This window comes from Siphateles boraxobius, unplaced genomic scaffold, assembly GCF_051911475.1.
Source record: "Siphateles boraxobius isolate OS27281-9 unplaced genomic scaffold, OSU_SipBor_1 12, whole genome shotgun sequence".
NCBI classification, from domain to species: Eukaryota; Metazoa; Chordata; class Actinopteri; order Cypriniformes; family Leuciscidae; genus Siphateles; species Siphateles boraxobius.
The window spans coordinates 33,594,119-33,610,468 of NW_027508722.1; the positions used below are offsets into that span (position 1 = coordinate 33,594,119).

At 36.5% G+C, this 16,350-nt stretch overlaps 1 protein-coding gene across 13 annotated transcripts in view; it reads left to right on the forward strand.

Moving 5' to 3' along the window:
* The window catches only part of LOC143725943 (uncharacterized), an 82,722-nt gene that overhangs the window by 61,629 nt on the left and 4,743 nt on the right, over window positions 1–16,350 (forward strand). For 5 of the 13 annotated variants that reach the window (XM_077218853.1, XM_077218863.1, XM_077218928.1 and 2 more), the window contains 8 exons: window positions 1,829–2,547; window positions 3,617–3,847; window positions 5,547–5,685; window positions 6,204–6,263; window positions 7,914–8,209; window positions 12,772–12,853; window positions 13,599–13,711; window positions 15,847–15,988. In XM_077218853.1, coding sequence (XP_077074968.1) covers window positions 1,829–2,547; window positions 3,617–3,847; window positions 5,547–5,685; window positions 6,204–6,263; window positions 7,914–8,209; window positions 12,772–12,853; window positions 13,599–13,711; window positions 15,847–15,988 — 1,782 coding nt within the window. Of the gene's footprint in view, window positions 1–1,828; window positions 2,548–3,616; window positions 3,848–5,546; window positions 5,686–6,203; window positions 6,264–7,913; window positions 8,210–10,722; window positions 10,789–12,264; window positions 12,358–12,771; window positions 12,854–13,598; window positions 13,712–15,846; window positions 15,989–16,350 lie in introns of all 13 variants that reach the window. The other 8 variants (XM_077218824.1, XM_077218835.1, XM_077218904.1 and 5 more) reach the window with 2 other exon arrangements.

Genomic DNA, 16,350 nt, shown 5'->3' on the forward strand with positions numbered 1-16,350 from the left:
TGCTGGAATATCAATGATGCTTATTTCACGCTCACTAGATTTTCAATTGCAATATGTGAAATAAATATGCAAACCAGGGTATTAAAGCTTCTTTATTGATTTAACTCAATGATGCTGTAAATCATTTCCACTGATCCCACATCCCACTATATTTGCAGCCTTTGTTTTGTTATGAGCTTCAGAACTCAGTTCTGTCCTTCAACACAAGGACATTTTGAGTCTCAAAGAGACGAGCAGCCTTTTCCATGGATCTGTCGTTATATGTGACGTGACCAGAGAGCCGCCTGTAAGATATAGATTACATGTGGACTCCAGCCAAACTCAAGCATCTCTCTGTCCTCATTACAGCTCTCAGCCTCATTCACTCATTTAGCTCTCATTTATCACACAGCTTTCTGGGATACTTGATTTTGATTGGTCAACGGCAGGGTTCTGAGGTCAAATTATTACATATTGATGTATTTTCCTACATAACTGCTTTTTTCATGTCTCTTGTCACTTCACACTCTTTCATCTCACCTATTAAAATAATTCACACTCAAATCAATGTTCATTATGTTCCAAACTCCATTTATGAATTAATTCATAATTCATTCAATTCATTCTTAAGTCATTGCGTAATAAGCATCATGACCCAAAAGTAAACCAGATGAAAAGGAAGTTTTTATGTGTTCACATTATACCTGAACTTCAGAATGGACTCAAATCACTTTTTTTTCACTTTTGCTTATATCCATGCAGCATATGCAGATTATACTGAAAATTGCACATCCGTGCAGCATTTGAGAATAATATTTATTGAATTAATTTACTGCTGAATTTTCACACAAACACAATTTCTAGCTGTGGCTCAAATTCAGTACAAAATGTGTACTTAAAGGGGTCCTGACGTGGATTTTGGGGGGGGGGGGGGGGGGGGGGGGTTGTATTTTAATGTGTTCCTTGAGTTTCACTTATGATGTTAATATTTGTTTGTACAAAATATATATAATTTAAATTTTAGTTAAAAAAACTATTTTCAATCCTCATTCTGAGCCTCTGCCTGAAAAGACCCATTTTGAAGGCGTAGTTCTTTTAAGGCTTGTCAGTAAACGGCCACTGTTATGATTGGCTTGTGTCATTGCATAGTATACTATTGCACGTAAGTGTTTACATTATCCATATAATACCATAATTTACAGACAAAGCATTATGGAATCATTTACTCACGGTTTGGGATGCAGCTGGTGTCAGATTCAGTATATTCGCTGCTTTATCTTTCTTTGAATTCTCCATTACTCTGTGCCTCGTTTACAAAACAATCACTGAACGCCAGAGGGCGGGGCCTATGGTGCGATGATGTGTAACTGTATGTTGATGTCTCACGCTAGAGGAAGCCCAAAATATTTTTGCCCGTGTGATGTCACAGATCCCGCAATATCAAGCTCTTTTTGGAGCTTCATTAAATGCTTTGTTTATAATGATGAGGGCGTTTTAAGCTGTGAAACTTGCAGTATATTTTAATGGTACAAAGATCTTTTATATGTCAATTTCAAAAGATCAAAGCAAATTTCATTCCTCATGTCATGACCCATTAAATTAAATAAGCTTTCATTTTTAAGGTTTCTTGATTTTATTGATCCATTTTTCTGTCTAATCAAGTTCTTTCTCTACTATTTTATCAACGAAAGTGGCAAGAAAGCCAGAAATGTTTCACAATGTCTTATCTTTTGGTTTGGCTTTCGTTTGGATTAAACAAGAAGAACAAATTACTTGTTTTGCTATGAATTGCTATATGCGTTATGTTTGTTGTTGAATCTTTAAATCTTTTCTCATGTTTTTCTACCAGGAAACTCTAAGAACAAGCCGGAGTTGAACAAAATGGACAATGCCCAAAAGTTTGACGACTTTGGTGTCTTCAGCAAGACAGACAAAGATCAGAAGATGGAAACTGTGGAGGAGAAAGACAAAACTGGCCACACAGACAAACAGACAACCAAAGAAGAAAGCACCGAAACTCAAGTGGACAAAAACAAAGACCTGGACAAGTTAGAGAAAACGGGCAAAGATGAAACGGTTCCCAATGTTGAAACGCCAGTGAAAGTTGAGAGCATTGACAAGTTGGAAAAAAATACTAAAGATGAGACTGAGAAGGTTGAGAAGACCACCGACAAAAAAGAGACTGCAGAAAAGATTGATTCTTCTCCAAAGATTGAGAAAGAGAAGGTGGATCTGGTGGAAAAGACTGAGATCAAGACGGAGGTAGTGAAAACCGACGAGAACAAATCAGACCAGAAAGTAGAGAAGGAGAAAGAAGAACATGTGAAGGAGAAAGAAGAACATGTGAAGGAGAAAGAAGAACATGTGAAGGAGAAAGAAGAACATGTGAAGGAGAAAGAAGAACAGAAGACAGAAAAGGACAAAGTAAAAAAGATTGAGCCAGCTGACAAGAAACCTGCCAAAGCTGAGAAGGACGAGAAAGCCAAAAAAACAGCTGCTAAACCCTCAGCGGCCAAGCCTGCGGTTACCAATGGACGAGACTTGACCAGTCCGGAGAAGAAGACCAAGGTTTGTGGGAACTTTGTTGTCATGTCATCCTCCACTGGCATTCCTGCTCTTGCTTCTGCTAATGAGTTTATGTTCTTAAAGCTTATTAATGCCAAAACCAAACCAAAAATCATTTATCTCTCATGTAGGGTTGGAGGTCATTATCTCATCCCTACATGACCAAATTAAAGGAGTAGTTCACTTAACAATTAAAATTTCCTGATCACTTATTTACTCTACCCCACGTCAAGAAAACATTCCAGGATTTTCTCCATTTAGTGACTTCAATGGAGTCCAACGCGTTGCAGGTCCAAAGAGTGCAGCTTCAAAGTCTCGACACGATCCCAGCCGAGGAATAAGAGTCTGATCTAGACAAACCAGGGGACATTTTCTTTAAAAAAAATGAACATTTATATACTTTTTAACCACAAATGCTTGTCTTGCACTAGCTCTGTGATGGTCCACGCATCACGTTGAACGTTGACGCAGGCGGAAGTACTGACCTAGTGTTTACTAAAGTTAAGTCAAACGCCATTTACATAAAAAAAAGGTAAAGCAACAATTTTGAAGTTGGAGGAGAAACTGAGATGGAGTTTTTCCACCTACTTTACATTTTTCTTCTTACATTTTGAACCGGAACACGCGTGACCTTACAACGTGATTACGTAACTCGTCACAGAGCTAGTGCAAGACGAGCATGTGTGGTTAAACGTATATAAATGTTTCATTGTTTATAAATGTCCGCTGGTTTGTCTAGATCAGACTCTCGGCTGGATCGTGTCGAGATTTTGAAGCTGCACTGAAACTCCATTGAAGTCACTATATGGAGAAAAATCCTGGAGTGTTTTACTCAAAAACATTAATTTCTTTTCAACTGAGAAAAGAAACACATAACCATCTTGGATGACTAGTAAATGATCAGATTTTTTTTAATTCAGAAGTGAACTCAATGTTCCCTCTAAATATCATGATGTAAAATGATCAGCCTGCACTGCCTTTATCATTATCACTGCCGTTATTATTTATCCTTATTCTTTTTTTTGTTCATCATTTGCCATCCATCCGTTGGGTTTGCTGTGCATTCATGCAGCCTGTCGCTGGGTCAATCAAACCCAGTTCTACCAAGCCGAGACCGAGCTCGACCTCCACCGCCCCCAAACGCCCGACCCCGACCTTGACCTCCAGCGCACCCGCTCCCCTCAGCAAAAGAGCCCCAATGCCCAAAGCCCCAACCCCGGCCCCGGCCACCAAACGACCAGCTACGGCATCCACACGGCCCTCCACCGCGACCAGCACCGCGGCCAGAGAGATCAAGCCCAAGGTGAGTCTCCAATCATGTGACCGAGGAGACGTCCGAACGCACTTCCCGAGGTCAAAGCGGCTCAATCCGGCTCTCCTCTCTCCATGGATGTTGTGTTTGTGTGGGCTGTCCATGCTTGACCGCATCAACATGTTTTTTTAGTTTGCATTGTCCTTGTTTTTTTTTTTAAGTTTCTTCTTGCTCACCAAGGCTGCATTTATTTGATCAAAAATGCTGTAAAAATGTGAAATATTATCAGAATTTAAATCAGCTGTTTTCTATGTGAATATATAGTAAAGTGTAATTTATTCCTGTGATCAAAGCTGAATTTTCAGCATTATTACTCCAATCTTCAGTGTCACATGATCCTTCAGAAATCACTATAATATGATGATTTGATGATCAGGAAACATTTATGATTATTATCAATAAGCTTTTGGTAGAAACAGTGATACATATTTTTTTAGGATTCTTTGATTCTTTGAAATGGAATATTTTGTAACATTATAAATGTCTTCACTGTCACTTTTGATCAATTAAATGCATCCTTAATATATATATATATATTTTTTAAATCTTACTGACCCCAAACTTTTGAACTGTTGGTATCTCTACAAAGAAGCTTAAATGTATCAGAGCTTCTAAAGTCATAAAAATAGCTTCTTGTGACAGACTTTCTATAAAATCAGCTAGAAATTCATCAGCTATATATATGAAATAATTTTGATCTAGTATCCATGAACCTTATAAACCTAAATATAGTGTATTATGTCTGTAGATTATGTTTTAACTCGGCTGTTGTTCTTGATAAATCTCTTCAAATATGAAGAATATTCAGTTCAAGTCTTCCCTCTAGTGGCCGTTTGTTAACAACACTACTGCCTTCCTAAAATCAGCATTTGACTAATGAAATTAAAGGAATATTAATATCTACTATCTGGGCACTAGAGTAATAATCAGCAAATGCAAAATCATTATTCGTCATGATTAAAACACCGTGTTGCCATGATAATGTGAAATTCCCCTTGTAGTCAATATTTTTTTCTTTGATCTTTGATCACCAAAATGACATATTTAAATGTTTTTACCTTGAAAAAAAAGTCTTCATGCCTTAAAATATATTGAACGTAACGCGACACCCTTGCCTCATTTAGTATGCGTGGCTCTATGAATATGCAAATGAGCCCCGCCTCCACTCACTCACTCACTCAGAGATCCACTCGTTGACGATCACACGTTGATCTGATTGGTTACAAGGTAGTTTGTGACGTCAGAAACACCAGCGATTTCAAAGCGTGTTTTTGAGACTGTCTTTGGTTCACTGCAGTTTTAAGCAGAAAATACTCAGCAATGCTGTCGACTTATGAATTTACACATGGTTTGTCTTAAAGCATATTCAAAACACCACATAGACACATAAACAACATTAAAAGCTGGATTTTCACCACAGGAAACTTAAGAAATATGACTGAATCCACAATAAGGAAAGAGTTTTTTTTTTTTTTTTTTTGCTGTTTTAAGTTGGTATTACTAGATTATTGGAGGATGACAGCATCTGAAGCTGGCAGGCTAATTTTGGAGCAAAAATAACAAAATATATGTGGATGAAACTTCTCTGGGCTCTTTACTACTGTATATCCACTGTGAGAAAGTATTACAGTGAAACTTGTATATCTGAAATGGACCTTTCCCATCATAACATGTTTTTTTCCTTCAACAGACGGCCACAGAGAAGCGCCCACTTGTGCCAAAAGCCACCGCCGCTCCGGCTCGACCCGCGACAGACAAACCTGCGCCCGCGACACGCACCGCGACCACCACACGCACCGTAGCCAGCGCTCCTGCAGCACGACGCCCGGGTTAGTCCATCCAGTCACATGTCGCATGGGTATATTTGTGGCAATAGCCAAAAAATACATTATATGGGTCAAAATGATCGATTTTTCTTTTATACCAAAAATCATTTGGAAATTAAGTAAATATCATGTTCCATGAAGATATTTTGTACGTTTCCTACTGTAAATATAAAAAAATATATATTTTTGTGAGTGAATGCAGCAAAATTGGGAACATAAATGCACAACTTTAAAGGAGATTTTCTCAATGTTTAGATTGTTTTGCACCCTCAGATTCCAGATGTTCAAATAGTTGTATCTCGGCCAAATATTGTCATATCCTAACAAAACATACATCAGTGGAAAGCTTATTTATTCATATGAGGTATAAATCTCAATTTAAAAAAAAAACTGTCCCTTGTGACTGGTTTTGTGGTCCTGGGTCACATATATGATCTATTTAAAGACGAGGCATTGCATTTTGTGCTGATTTAAGAAATGCTAGGAATATTCACATGATGCATTTCTATTTTTGTTATTAGCCGCAAAGACTGAGAGCAAACCAGGAGACGAAAAGAAGCCAAGCACACTGAAAACTACAGGTATGGCAAACGCGTAACCAACCACTCATAACATCATTTCTGAGTTTGTGCTGCCTAATATGTTTGTGGAAACTGTGATAAACTACCATTCAAAGGTTTGGGGAAATGAAGCATTTGAGAAGAAAATAATAATACTTTTATTCATCAAGGATACATTAAATTGATCAAAAGTGACAGTAAATGCATTTATGATGCTAAAAGAGATTATATTTGAAATAAATACTTTTCTTTTGAACTTTCTAGTTGTCAAAGAATGCTGAAAATAAAATGTATCACCATTTTCACAAAAACAAACTTTTTTCAACATTGATGATAATCATAAATGTTTCTTGAGCATCAAATCATCATATTATAGTGATTTCTGAAGGATCATGTGACACTGAAGACTGGAGTAATGATGCTGAAATTCAGCTTTGATCACAGGAATAAATTACACTTTACTTTATATTCACATAGAGAACAGCTGATTTACATTGGAATAATATTTCACATTTTTGCTGTATTTTTGATCAGATAAATGCAGCTGTGAGCAGAAGTGACTTTGATAGCGAGCTTTTGACTAGTAGTGTATGTGTATGTGTGGGAAATATAAGAATGTTCAAGATAGTGGCTTAAAGCATTAGTGTAACTAGTAACAGGTAAAAGATGCAGAGATGCTATGCTGAAAACACACATTTAAATCCATGAAAAATCTGTTTTAAAATGCATGAGTGAATAGGGTGAATAGTGAGTGAATAATCCCGCACACACACACTGCTTCTCTCCCCGTTTCCAGAGATTTGAACCGAGCGCAGCGCTGCAGAGATTATTTTAATCTGACGCATAAAACAGGGTTTAATGCTTCAAAACTGAACATTCAGATATGGCTCGGAAACGGGATCTAGTCCTCACTCATGTACACCCTTTATAAAGCTTTGACAAGCTTTTAACTTTCTGTGAACCTTTATTATAAAACATTTCTGTGTTTCTTCTCTTAACATTTCTTCTCTTAACTTTCTGTGAACCTTTATTATGAAACAAGTGTTTTAAAGTTCAACTACATCCTCAATCATGTGTTTTTACCATTGACTGTAAAAAAAGAAATGGACGTAGTGTGCGTGACGTCACCCATATTTTTTCTGAAGAGCATTTTTGAAGCCCAAAGTGGGCGGAGCCGGCCGTCGCCATCTTGGCTGCGCGTCACTCCCAGATAAAAGAAAATGTGCAGAGGCGCATTAGCTGAGGCGACGTGACTCTATCAGACAAACGGCTAGTAGTGACATCAGCGGCAATCCACCTGTCACTCAAGCGGCCACGCCCTTAATTATGCAGAATTTCAAGACTTAATATAATTTAAACGGATGAGTTATAAAAAAAATCACCTCCTCACAGTTTTCATGAAGGGCAAAAGTAGCTATATAGACCAACACCATTTTGAGCACCAGACTGTAAACATGTGTTTTTCTGTTGTAAAGTTGGGCATTTTAACATGGAGGTCTATGGGATTGAGTCTCTTCTGCAGCCGGTCTCTAGTGGCCAGTCGAGGAACTGCAGTTTAAGTCACTTCAGTGTTGGATTCAAGAGAGAGACTGGAAGGTCACAAATCGGGGCAAAACTCTGAGCAAACGTGGTGTAGTGTATTCCAGCCTTTAACTGACCTCACATCTTTAGTTTCAGATGCTGCCCGCCCTAAATCCGCACCGCTCAAAGCCTCCAGCACTACAAGCAGCGCCACCAGTCGTCCTCGACCCACCAAAACCCCCGTTCCCAGCAGCACCACAGCCGAGAAGAAGCCGCTGGTTCCCCGCGCTCGACCCAGCGCCACGACCACCAGCACCACGACTCGACCCAGTGCCGTCCCCCGACCCAGCTCCAGCTCCAGCTCCATACCAGCGCCCGACATCAAAAACATCCGCTCCAAGATCGGATCCACAGACAACATCAAATACCAGCCAGGAGGAGGGAAGGTAACACACACGGGCCCTTCATAGTGGACCAGTTTGAGACCAGTCTTTACAGTCCAGTAGCCGTACAGTAGGGGTGTTACGATACCCTCATGTCACGATTCGATATTATTGCGATACTCCAAGACATATGATAAAAGGTTAAGAAAAAATGTACTGATGATAAAAATGGTAAATTTGGTTTTACATTGTGAGTGTAAATGAATAGGCTTGGCCTTTTTTTTTTTTTATTAAAATAATATTAACATTAGGGGAATACAGAGTCGTTCAAAACATTTAAATCTATAAATAATTAAGATTACAATTCTGTATCTTGTATCAATAATTTACCGAACATCTAATACGTCAAGTATCCTTTTTAAAAGCTGAGATGTTCAGCTTTCCGATCGTTCAGAGAAAAAACCTCTAAGTCAGTGTAAAATAGTCTACCATTTACTATACTATCATATACATATACTATCCATTTCCAATAAATCGGTATCACAATCCATAAACAAGACCATTATATCCGTTATAGTTAAAACTTATAAAACATCTCAAAAACAAACAGAGAAACTTAGGACCAAAATAATTTTGTGTAGTCTTGGACTTGGTGCTGAAACCCAAAGCACAGGACAATAGAGACACCAGAATAAACATATTCATGATTCTGAAGCGGAAAATACTATTTTAGATACTAAATACTACTAAATACTATATTATTTTAGATGAATATTCTTGATCTCTGTCACTGACTAGATATATTTAAAATAATGTACAACACTTTTTACTGGTAACAGATATTTATACAGATATATATATATATATTTGGCATTATCAGGAGCCACAAATATTCCCCCATTGCATTATTATACATTAAATTATACTATATATACAGCAGTTTAATGTAGTACTGAGACTAAAACTCTGAAAACTTGAATTTTTCAACATTTCATTTTTTATTTTGGGTGAACTATACACAAAACAAAATGCAACAATATGTATCGTGGATAGAGACAATGTGTATTGTGATATATTGACACCCCTACTGTACAGTATTATTTATATTTTATTTTCCGACAGTAACACTGTGGTATCTTGAAATATATATATATATATATATATATATATATATATATATATATATATATATATATATATATATATATATATATCTCAGAGTACTGTACAACTACCATTTTCATATACCATGGTATTTACACGATACTCCAATACAAGTACAGTACAGTAAGTACAACAACAATCAACATTGTACTGTGTCCAAGAAAACTAGTATTATCATGAGTCTGGGACAAATTTGGTAGTAATAAGGGCATTATTGTTATTTAACACGAGTCAGTTTGACATGTTTGAGTGGTTTCTCTTCCCCGCTGTCGTCTTCAGATTGCTGATCTTAACAGCGTTGTTTATTGAATGACTGTGACCTGAAAAATTATGACAATGACAGGCAGCGTCCAGAGGTAGACAGACATCAGTCTATTTTACAATTAATAATAATATACTGATATTAAAATATGAATGTTTGTTTTAATATATTGTATATAAATATTAAAATATCTAGAATATTTATTATATATAATGTATTCAATTATTATATTCTGTGTCTGTGTGTGTGTATATATATATATATATATATATTATAATAATTGAATACATTATATATAATAAATATTCTAGATATAGTAGTCATATATATATATATATACATAATATATACACACACACACACACACATGTAATATAAACATATATTTAAATATGTAAATGTACTTAAATATTTACTAGATGCATCCTTCACTGTCCACATACCTAAATGAATTTATAAATATCCTTTAAAGAAAGTGTATTGCATTCTTTAAATATTCTCTAAATGCCCAAACGCTGCCTGTTGAGTCACTTCCTGTGGTTTTGGACACAGATGTTCTGTCGTGATCAGCAGATTTGCTGTGTAAACGGAGACAGGCACGTCTAATGTGATTACGGCTGATATCAGCATGAGTCTGTATTCTCTGCTCATGTTTACTTCTATATGACTCCCTGTATATTTAGCTCCAGTCTTCATAATCATTATTGATCACTCCTGATGTCATAGCTTCACCTTCTGGTATTGCATCTCTCCCATGTTTGTTGTTCATCCTGGTCTTTTTCCTGGCTGAGCTCTCTCTGTGACTCGCTAACACTCTGCTGTTCCTGATGTGCTTGAGAAACGTCTCCTGTCACCACAGATGCAGATGCACTAAATTTAAGAGTTTCGTTTAGTACCAGAGAATCATCGCGGTTGTAAAGCGAGTTGTGTTTGCAGCATGATGATGTTTCACCCAGAATCCGTGCATGTCTGGAGTGTGAGACTCACGCTGCACAGGAGAATGTCACTAACGCCCCAGTTCTGCCTGTTCCCGTCTTTTCCTCCTGATCCTGAAGTGTTTTTACATGCGATTACGGTAGGATTTAGGCTGTAGATGAGTATGATAGAGCCGTTTGCACACACGTGAGTGACTGGAGGGGTGTATCTGCAGGTCACAGTGTCTCAGAGCAGGACGGACACACACACCTCGCTCTCCAAAGAGACCAGCCAGGGCAAAGTGAGTTCAACCCATCAGCCCTTCACACACTCATGCCTCTGACTGTCACTCTCAGTCTTTTCACACTCTCATTCTCTGCTCAACAAGCATACACAGATCTGACACTACAGTAGCTTGTGTGTGTGTGTGTGTGTGTGTGTGTGTGTGTGTGTGTGTGTGTGTGTGTGTGTGTGTGTGTGTGTGTGTGTGTGTGTGTGTGTGTGTGTGTGTGTGTGTGTGTGTGTGTTATTATTTGTATTTTATTTTTGTGTGTGTATGTAAACGTTTCAATATATTCATTTTGAATAATAAAATATAATATTTATTGTATATTCAATTAAATAATATATATATGAATTACTAATTAATATATTATTTTATATTGAATTATTAAATTGTATACACATTTTATAGTGTTAATTGTTATAATATTTATTTTTATTTTTTAATTTGCAAAAAAATATATAATTAATAATTATTATTTATATAATAACTATATATATATATATATATATATATATATATATATATATATATATATATTGTTTTTATATAATATTTTAATATTAAACTTTGAAAATATGTAGTATATTTTATATTATTATATAAAATATACTATTAAAATTAATATTAAATATATTGTATTTGTAATTTTAAATATGTAATTGATTAATCATTAATAATTTCGGTTTGTAATGTTGAATTAATATATAATCTGATCTTGTTATCAGCCATTAAAACACACATTGTTCAACCACTCATCTTTCCATCTTTCCTTCTGGAGATCTTTGGAATATTCACATTGGGTTTTTATCAAAATATTATATTTTATATTAGTGTTTGTCTCTTGCACCTCATTAATAAATGCTATACATAACATCATACATCACAGCAGGGATACTCAAATTGCATGTTTCGGGGACGACTTAAGAAAACACTGAATGAGCCAGTAAATAAAATAATAATGATAATAGTAACAGTTTTAAAATGTGCAATAAACGACAATCACAACAATAATTTATTAAATGTACAAAAACACTCATTGTAGTCAAGATTGTCAACAATAGATTATCAATGAGGCGATAAAACAAACGCTTCTATTGTAAGTGTTTGCAGCAGAGACACTGCTTCATTAATTATAATGAGAGTATTGTTATGCCATTCAAATTAATTCTCAAAAAATGTTCAGTTTTGGTGACGGTCCACTGAGAAGCCTTGAGGATTTGAGTATTCCTGCATCACAATGTTCATTTCAACCTCAGTATTCATCAATTCCTCAGCCTTTCAGTCTAAATCAGTCCTCAGTTCAGTTAACCAGGGCTAAAGTTCACAGACGAGGGAAGACGAGCCGTTCACACTAACACTGTCAGTGCGCAGTGCATTAATGGGGTGCTCGTTGCTTTTAGATGCTCCTGCTTGTGTCCTCTGTTGTCTTTCCTCTCTAACCTGCTCCTCCCTGGTGTCCCGTCCCTCCTGGCCCGCCGTGCTGTGTTATAGGTTCAGATAGTCTCCAAAAAAGTGGACTACAGTCACGTGACTTCCCGCTTGGGCTCCAAGGACAATATCAAACATATTCCTGGTGGAGGGAACGTAAGTAACGTTACTGCATGTGGTGTAGTCGTTGTTCAAACAAACACCATCATTCTGTCCATTGTGCCACATGAACGCTGACGCAAACAATGAGACGCTTTCTTCGCTTATGAACAAATAAGAGCTGCTGATGCTCCGGGAGGAACGCTGCCAAATCCTTTTCCCAAATCCAAAACAACATTATAACCAAATCATGGTGACAGCAGAGGTTTGGATTCCTGACGTTTGTTCATAATCTTCTTTAAATCTGCTCTCTCTGAAATCTCACTTTTATTCTCTCAAGAGTTCAGAGATCAGCTCTGATGTCACTGTTTGGTTTTCCTCGTCACCTGGCGTTTAAGCACTTGCATGTCACTTGATTTCTGACTTGATCAGCTTTCTCTGCTCGTATCAGATGATTATATTTGTTTACAGGTCCAGATTCCCACCAAGAAGGTTGACTTGAGTAAAGTGACCTCCAAGTGTGGATCAAAAAGCAACATCAAACATAAACCAGGTATGATGAGAGCGAAACCGCATACGTGTTTTCAGTTCCTCCTCAAGCTTGTTTTAAAGGGGTGGGTGATTATGATTTCACTTTTCTAACTTTAGTTAGTGTGTAGTGTTGCTGTTTGAGCGTAAACAACATCTGCAAAGTTACAAAGTTCAAAGCAAAGATATTTGCTTTTAAAGAAATCATTTTTTAAGGACTACAACAACGGCTGGTCGGGACTACACAACATTCCTCCGGGGTTAGTGACATCACCAACCCTAGAATTTACATAAACCCCGCCCCCGGGAACGCAATTTATAGATTATCAAGACATGATATGCTAATCAATGACTAGAAGATAACACCACATAAGCAATATACATTAATCAACTAACCATTCAGAAATGTCCTATTGCTTCTACATTGTGACTTCTTGAGTCTCTCCATCATTGGCTGACTCCGGTTTGAACATAAAAGGCTAAAAGTTTTTGAAATTTTCAGTGCATGTGTGTGAGGTAAAAGGCCACGAGCTGTTGTAGCTCCGCCCCCTGTGCCGGGAGCAGCAGCTCATTTGCATTTAAAGGGACGAACACAAAAACGGTGCCTTTTTGATAACCCACAAAATTGTTAAAAACAATTTTAACATGCTATATAAAAATATCTGTAGCGAATTATGAGCTAAAACTTCACATACACACTCTGAGGACATCACACTTATTTTATATCTTGTGAAATATCTTGTGTTTGCGTGTTTGATGATTGTCTGTAGGTGGAGGGGAAGTCAAGATCGAAAGCCATAAGGTGAACTTCAAGGATAAAGCTCAGTCCAAGGTGAGCTCGATGGATAACGTCAATCATGAGCCTGGTGGCGGCAACGTCAAGGTGAGATTTCATGAAGATCCGTATCACAGTTCAACCTTGAAGTGAACATCCATCACAAGTAAACCTGGTGTAGATTTGAATGAGAACCAAGTGATACTGCCGCTTTATCCTGCGTTAATTCAGACATAAAAAAAAACCATTGAAAAACACTTTATTTTAAGATGATGTAGTTACGTTACTAAACCAAACCCTAACTGTAACTCTATAGTAAGTACATGTAGTTAATTAATGTTACTCAGTACTTACGTCACCTTAAAATAAAGTGAAACCAAAACGTATTTTTTAGTGTTTAAAGGAATAATTCACCCCAAAATTATTTGTTTTTTAATAAACTTTCCTCTGTCTCACGCTCATGTTTTTCCAAAACCCTCATAATTTCGATGAAACATTAAATATGATGTTCATAAATTATGGTGACAGTAGTCCATGACTCCAGCATCATATTAGCAGTCGAGATTAGCTATATAGTATATATTGTTTTACATAAGGGTACTATATAGTAGATACCAAATACTCACTAAAAAATTGCAAAAATGTTGACTATTATCGCATACTTTATTCTGACTTTATATACTTTATTATAAAACTTTATTTGCAAGCATAAAGTACAGTACACTCACATAAATCAATATATATATATATTGGTATATATATAGCAAATCTCGACTGCTTGATTGTTTATATTGTCGAAAAATGTAACTATATTGTCGTTCAGCTCTTATCTGAGAAATGCGACTAAAAGGCATGAAGATATTAAGATATTATAAACATTAGCATCATGCTTTGAAACTGTGTATTGTGAAAAGCACTATATAAATAAATTTGACTATTCAAAATCTACGGAAGTCATATGATAGATTTATGAGGAACAGACTCTACAAGCAAGAGAGATTTGAATAACACTCTTCAAAATATCTCAGAGAATTGTTATTTTTGTGTGAACTGTTCCTTTAAAAGCTTTGCTTTATTATATATCAGTGGTAAGTGCAGAAACATTACGCTTGCATGGAAAGTTTTAAACATGCTGAAAGAACATGTCTTTGATCAATGTTATTTTTCATGTTTTTATTTGTTTTAAGTCCATGTGTTTTTACTGTGTTCATTACAATCACTTATTATATGTATATAAAATAAAATAATATTATGTAGATTATGCTTAGTTTCTCTGGTATGTCAGGCAACAAAAAGACTAAATTGGAGATTTGAAAGCATGGTATTTAACATGGGAATGATGGTTCGGGACAGATCGAGTTTTCGTTGGTTCTGGTTTGTTTCCAAAGTCTTACTGGTGGCTTCAGGCGTCGCTGTGATTATGATGTCACCTGCCCCTCAGCCTATGGCCATCCATTTCAGTCACATGACCACTCGCTGCGCCCATTGTTGTTTTACCCATCATCTACATTTTGATCACACCGATACTGTTTTTAAACTTTACCATATACGTTAACTGAGAAAACTATGTGAATTTGAGTCTTTTGACTACATCTGTAATTAATATTAAACTACTGTACCTTTAATGATAATTAATGTTTTGGATGAAAACTTTTGTTTTAATCCAGCACTGTAGTTTTCAGTCCTTGCTGACATGTTTATAATGATCGAAAAATTACACATAATATGCATTAAAAATGCATGCATTTTAATTATTAACAAGCATATCCATTCGCATGAGATGCTTTTCATTGCCATTCAATTCATCCTTGTTATTATAACAGTTATGTTGAAATTAAAGGTTATGTTGAAATTAAAGGTTAAGTCATTCATATACATTCATGAGGTTCTTTAGCCATCATTTTTTATTGATTACTCTGTTTTAATGTTTTGCTTTGTTCTCTGCATGGATATACAGTACCAGTCTAGTGTTTCATTTTAGAATAACCGTATAAGAAATGTAGTGACCAAAAACATTCAGGACAAATCATCCAGACTGATTAAAATGTTCATTTTGTAAAGCTAGAAAACTAATTTAATCACATGACAGAAGCATCCGTTCATTCCAGTGCATCCAAACTGGTCCTGTATGTCCTCTATTTTGCTTCTCCATGCAAGCTTTTGGTTTATATTGTGTTTTCAGCACACACTCCTGGCTCTGCATCCATCAGCATCTCTACTATTGACCCTGCTGTGTGTTTTAGGCTGAGACTGAGGAGGGCAGCGCGGCTCCCTCTAGTGGTGTCTCGGGCCCTGCGCAGGAGAACGGGCTGAAGGAGGGCGGCCCCTGCAGGAGTGACGAGCTCCGGGACCCGCCGGGCCTAGACTCGCTCATCCCTGAAACAAGTAAGTGTGTGTGTGACCCAGCGCCCCGTCTGAAGCCCCGTCAGACTAGAGTTCCTGTAGAAACGCCAGATTCCAACAACCGAATATTATGTGTTTTTCCATCATCTCATACACACTATTAGTTGTTTTTGTTTTTTTGTCTTTAGTTCTTAATTGTAAGCGCCATGTTAATTGTGTTATTTCGTTGTGTGGTTTATTACTGTACGAGAGGTCGACCGGTTATGAATTCAAAACCAATAATATAAGATGATTAATTGGCTAATAGATTTAATAATCAAATCATTTAATGTAAAAATAGCATTACATTCAATGTTTTTATATAATAATTCTATTCCACTTGGATATTAATAACAATTATTATA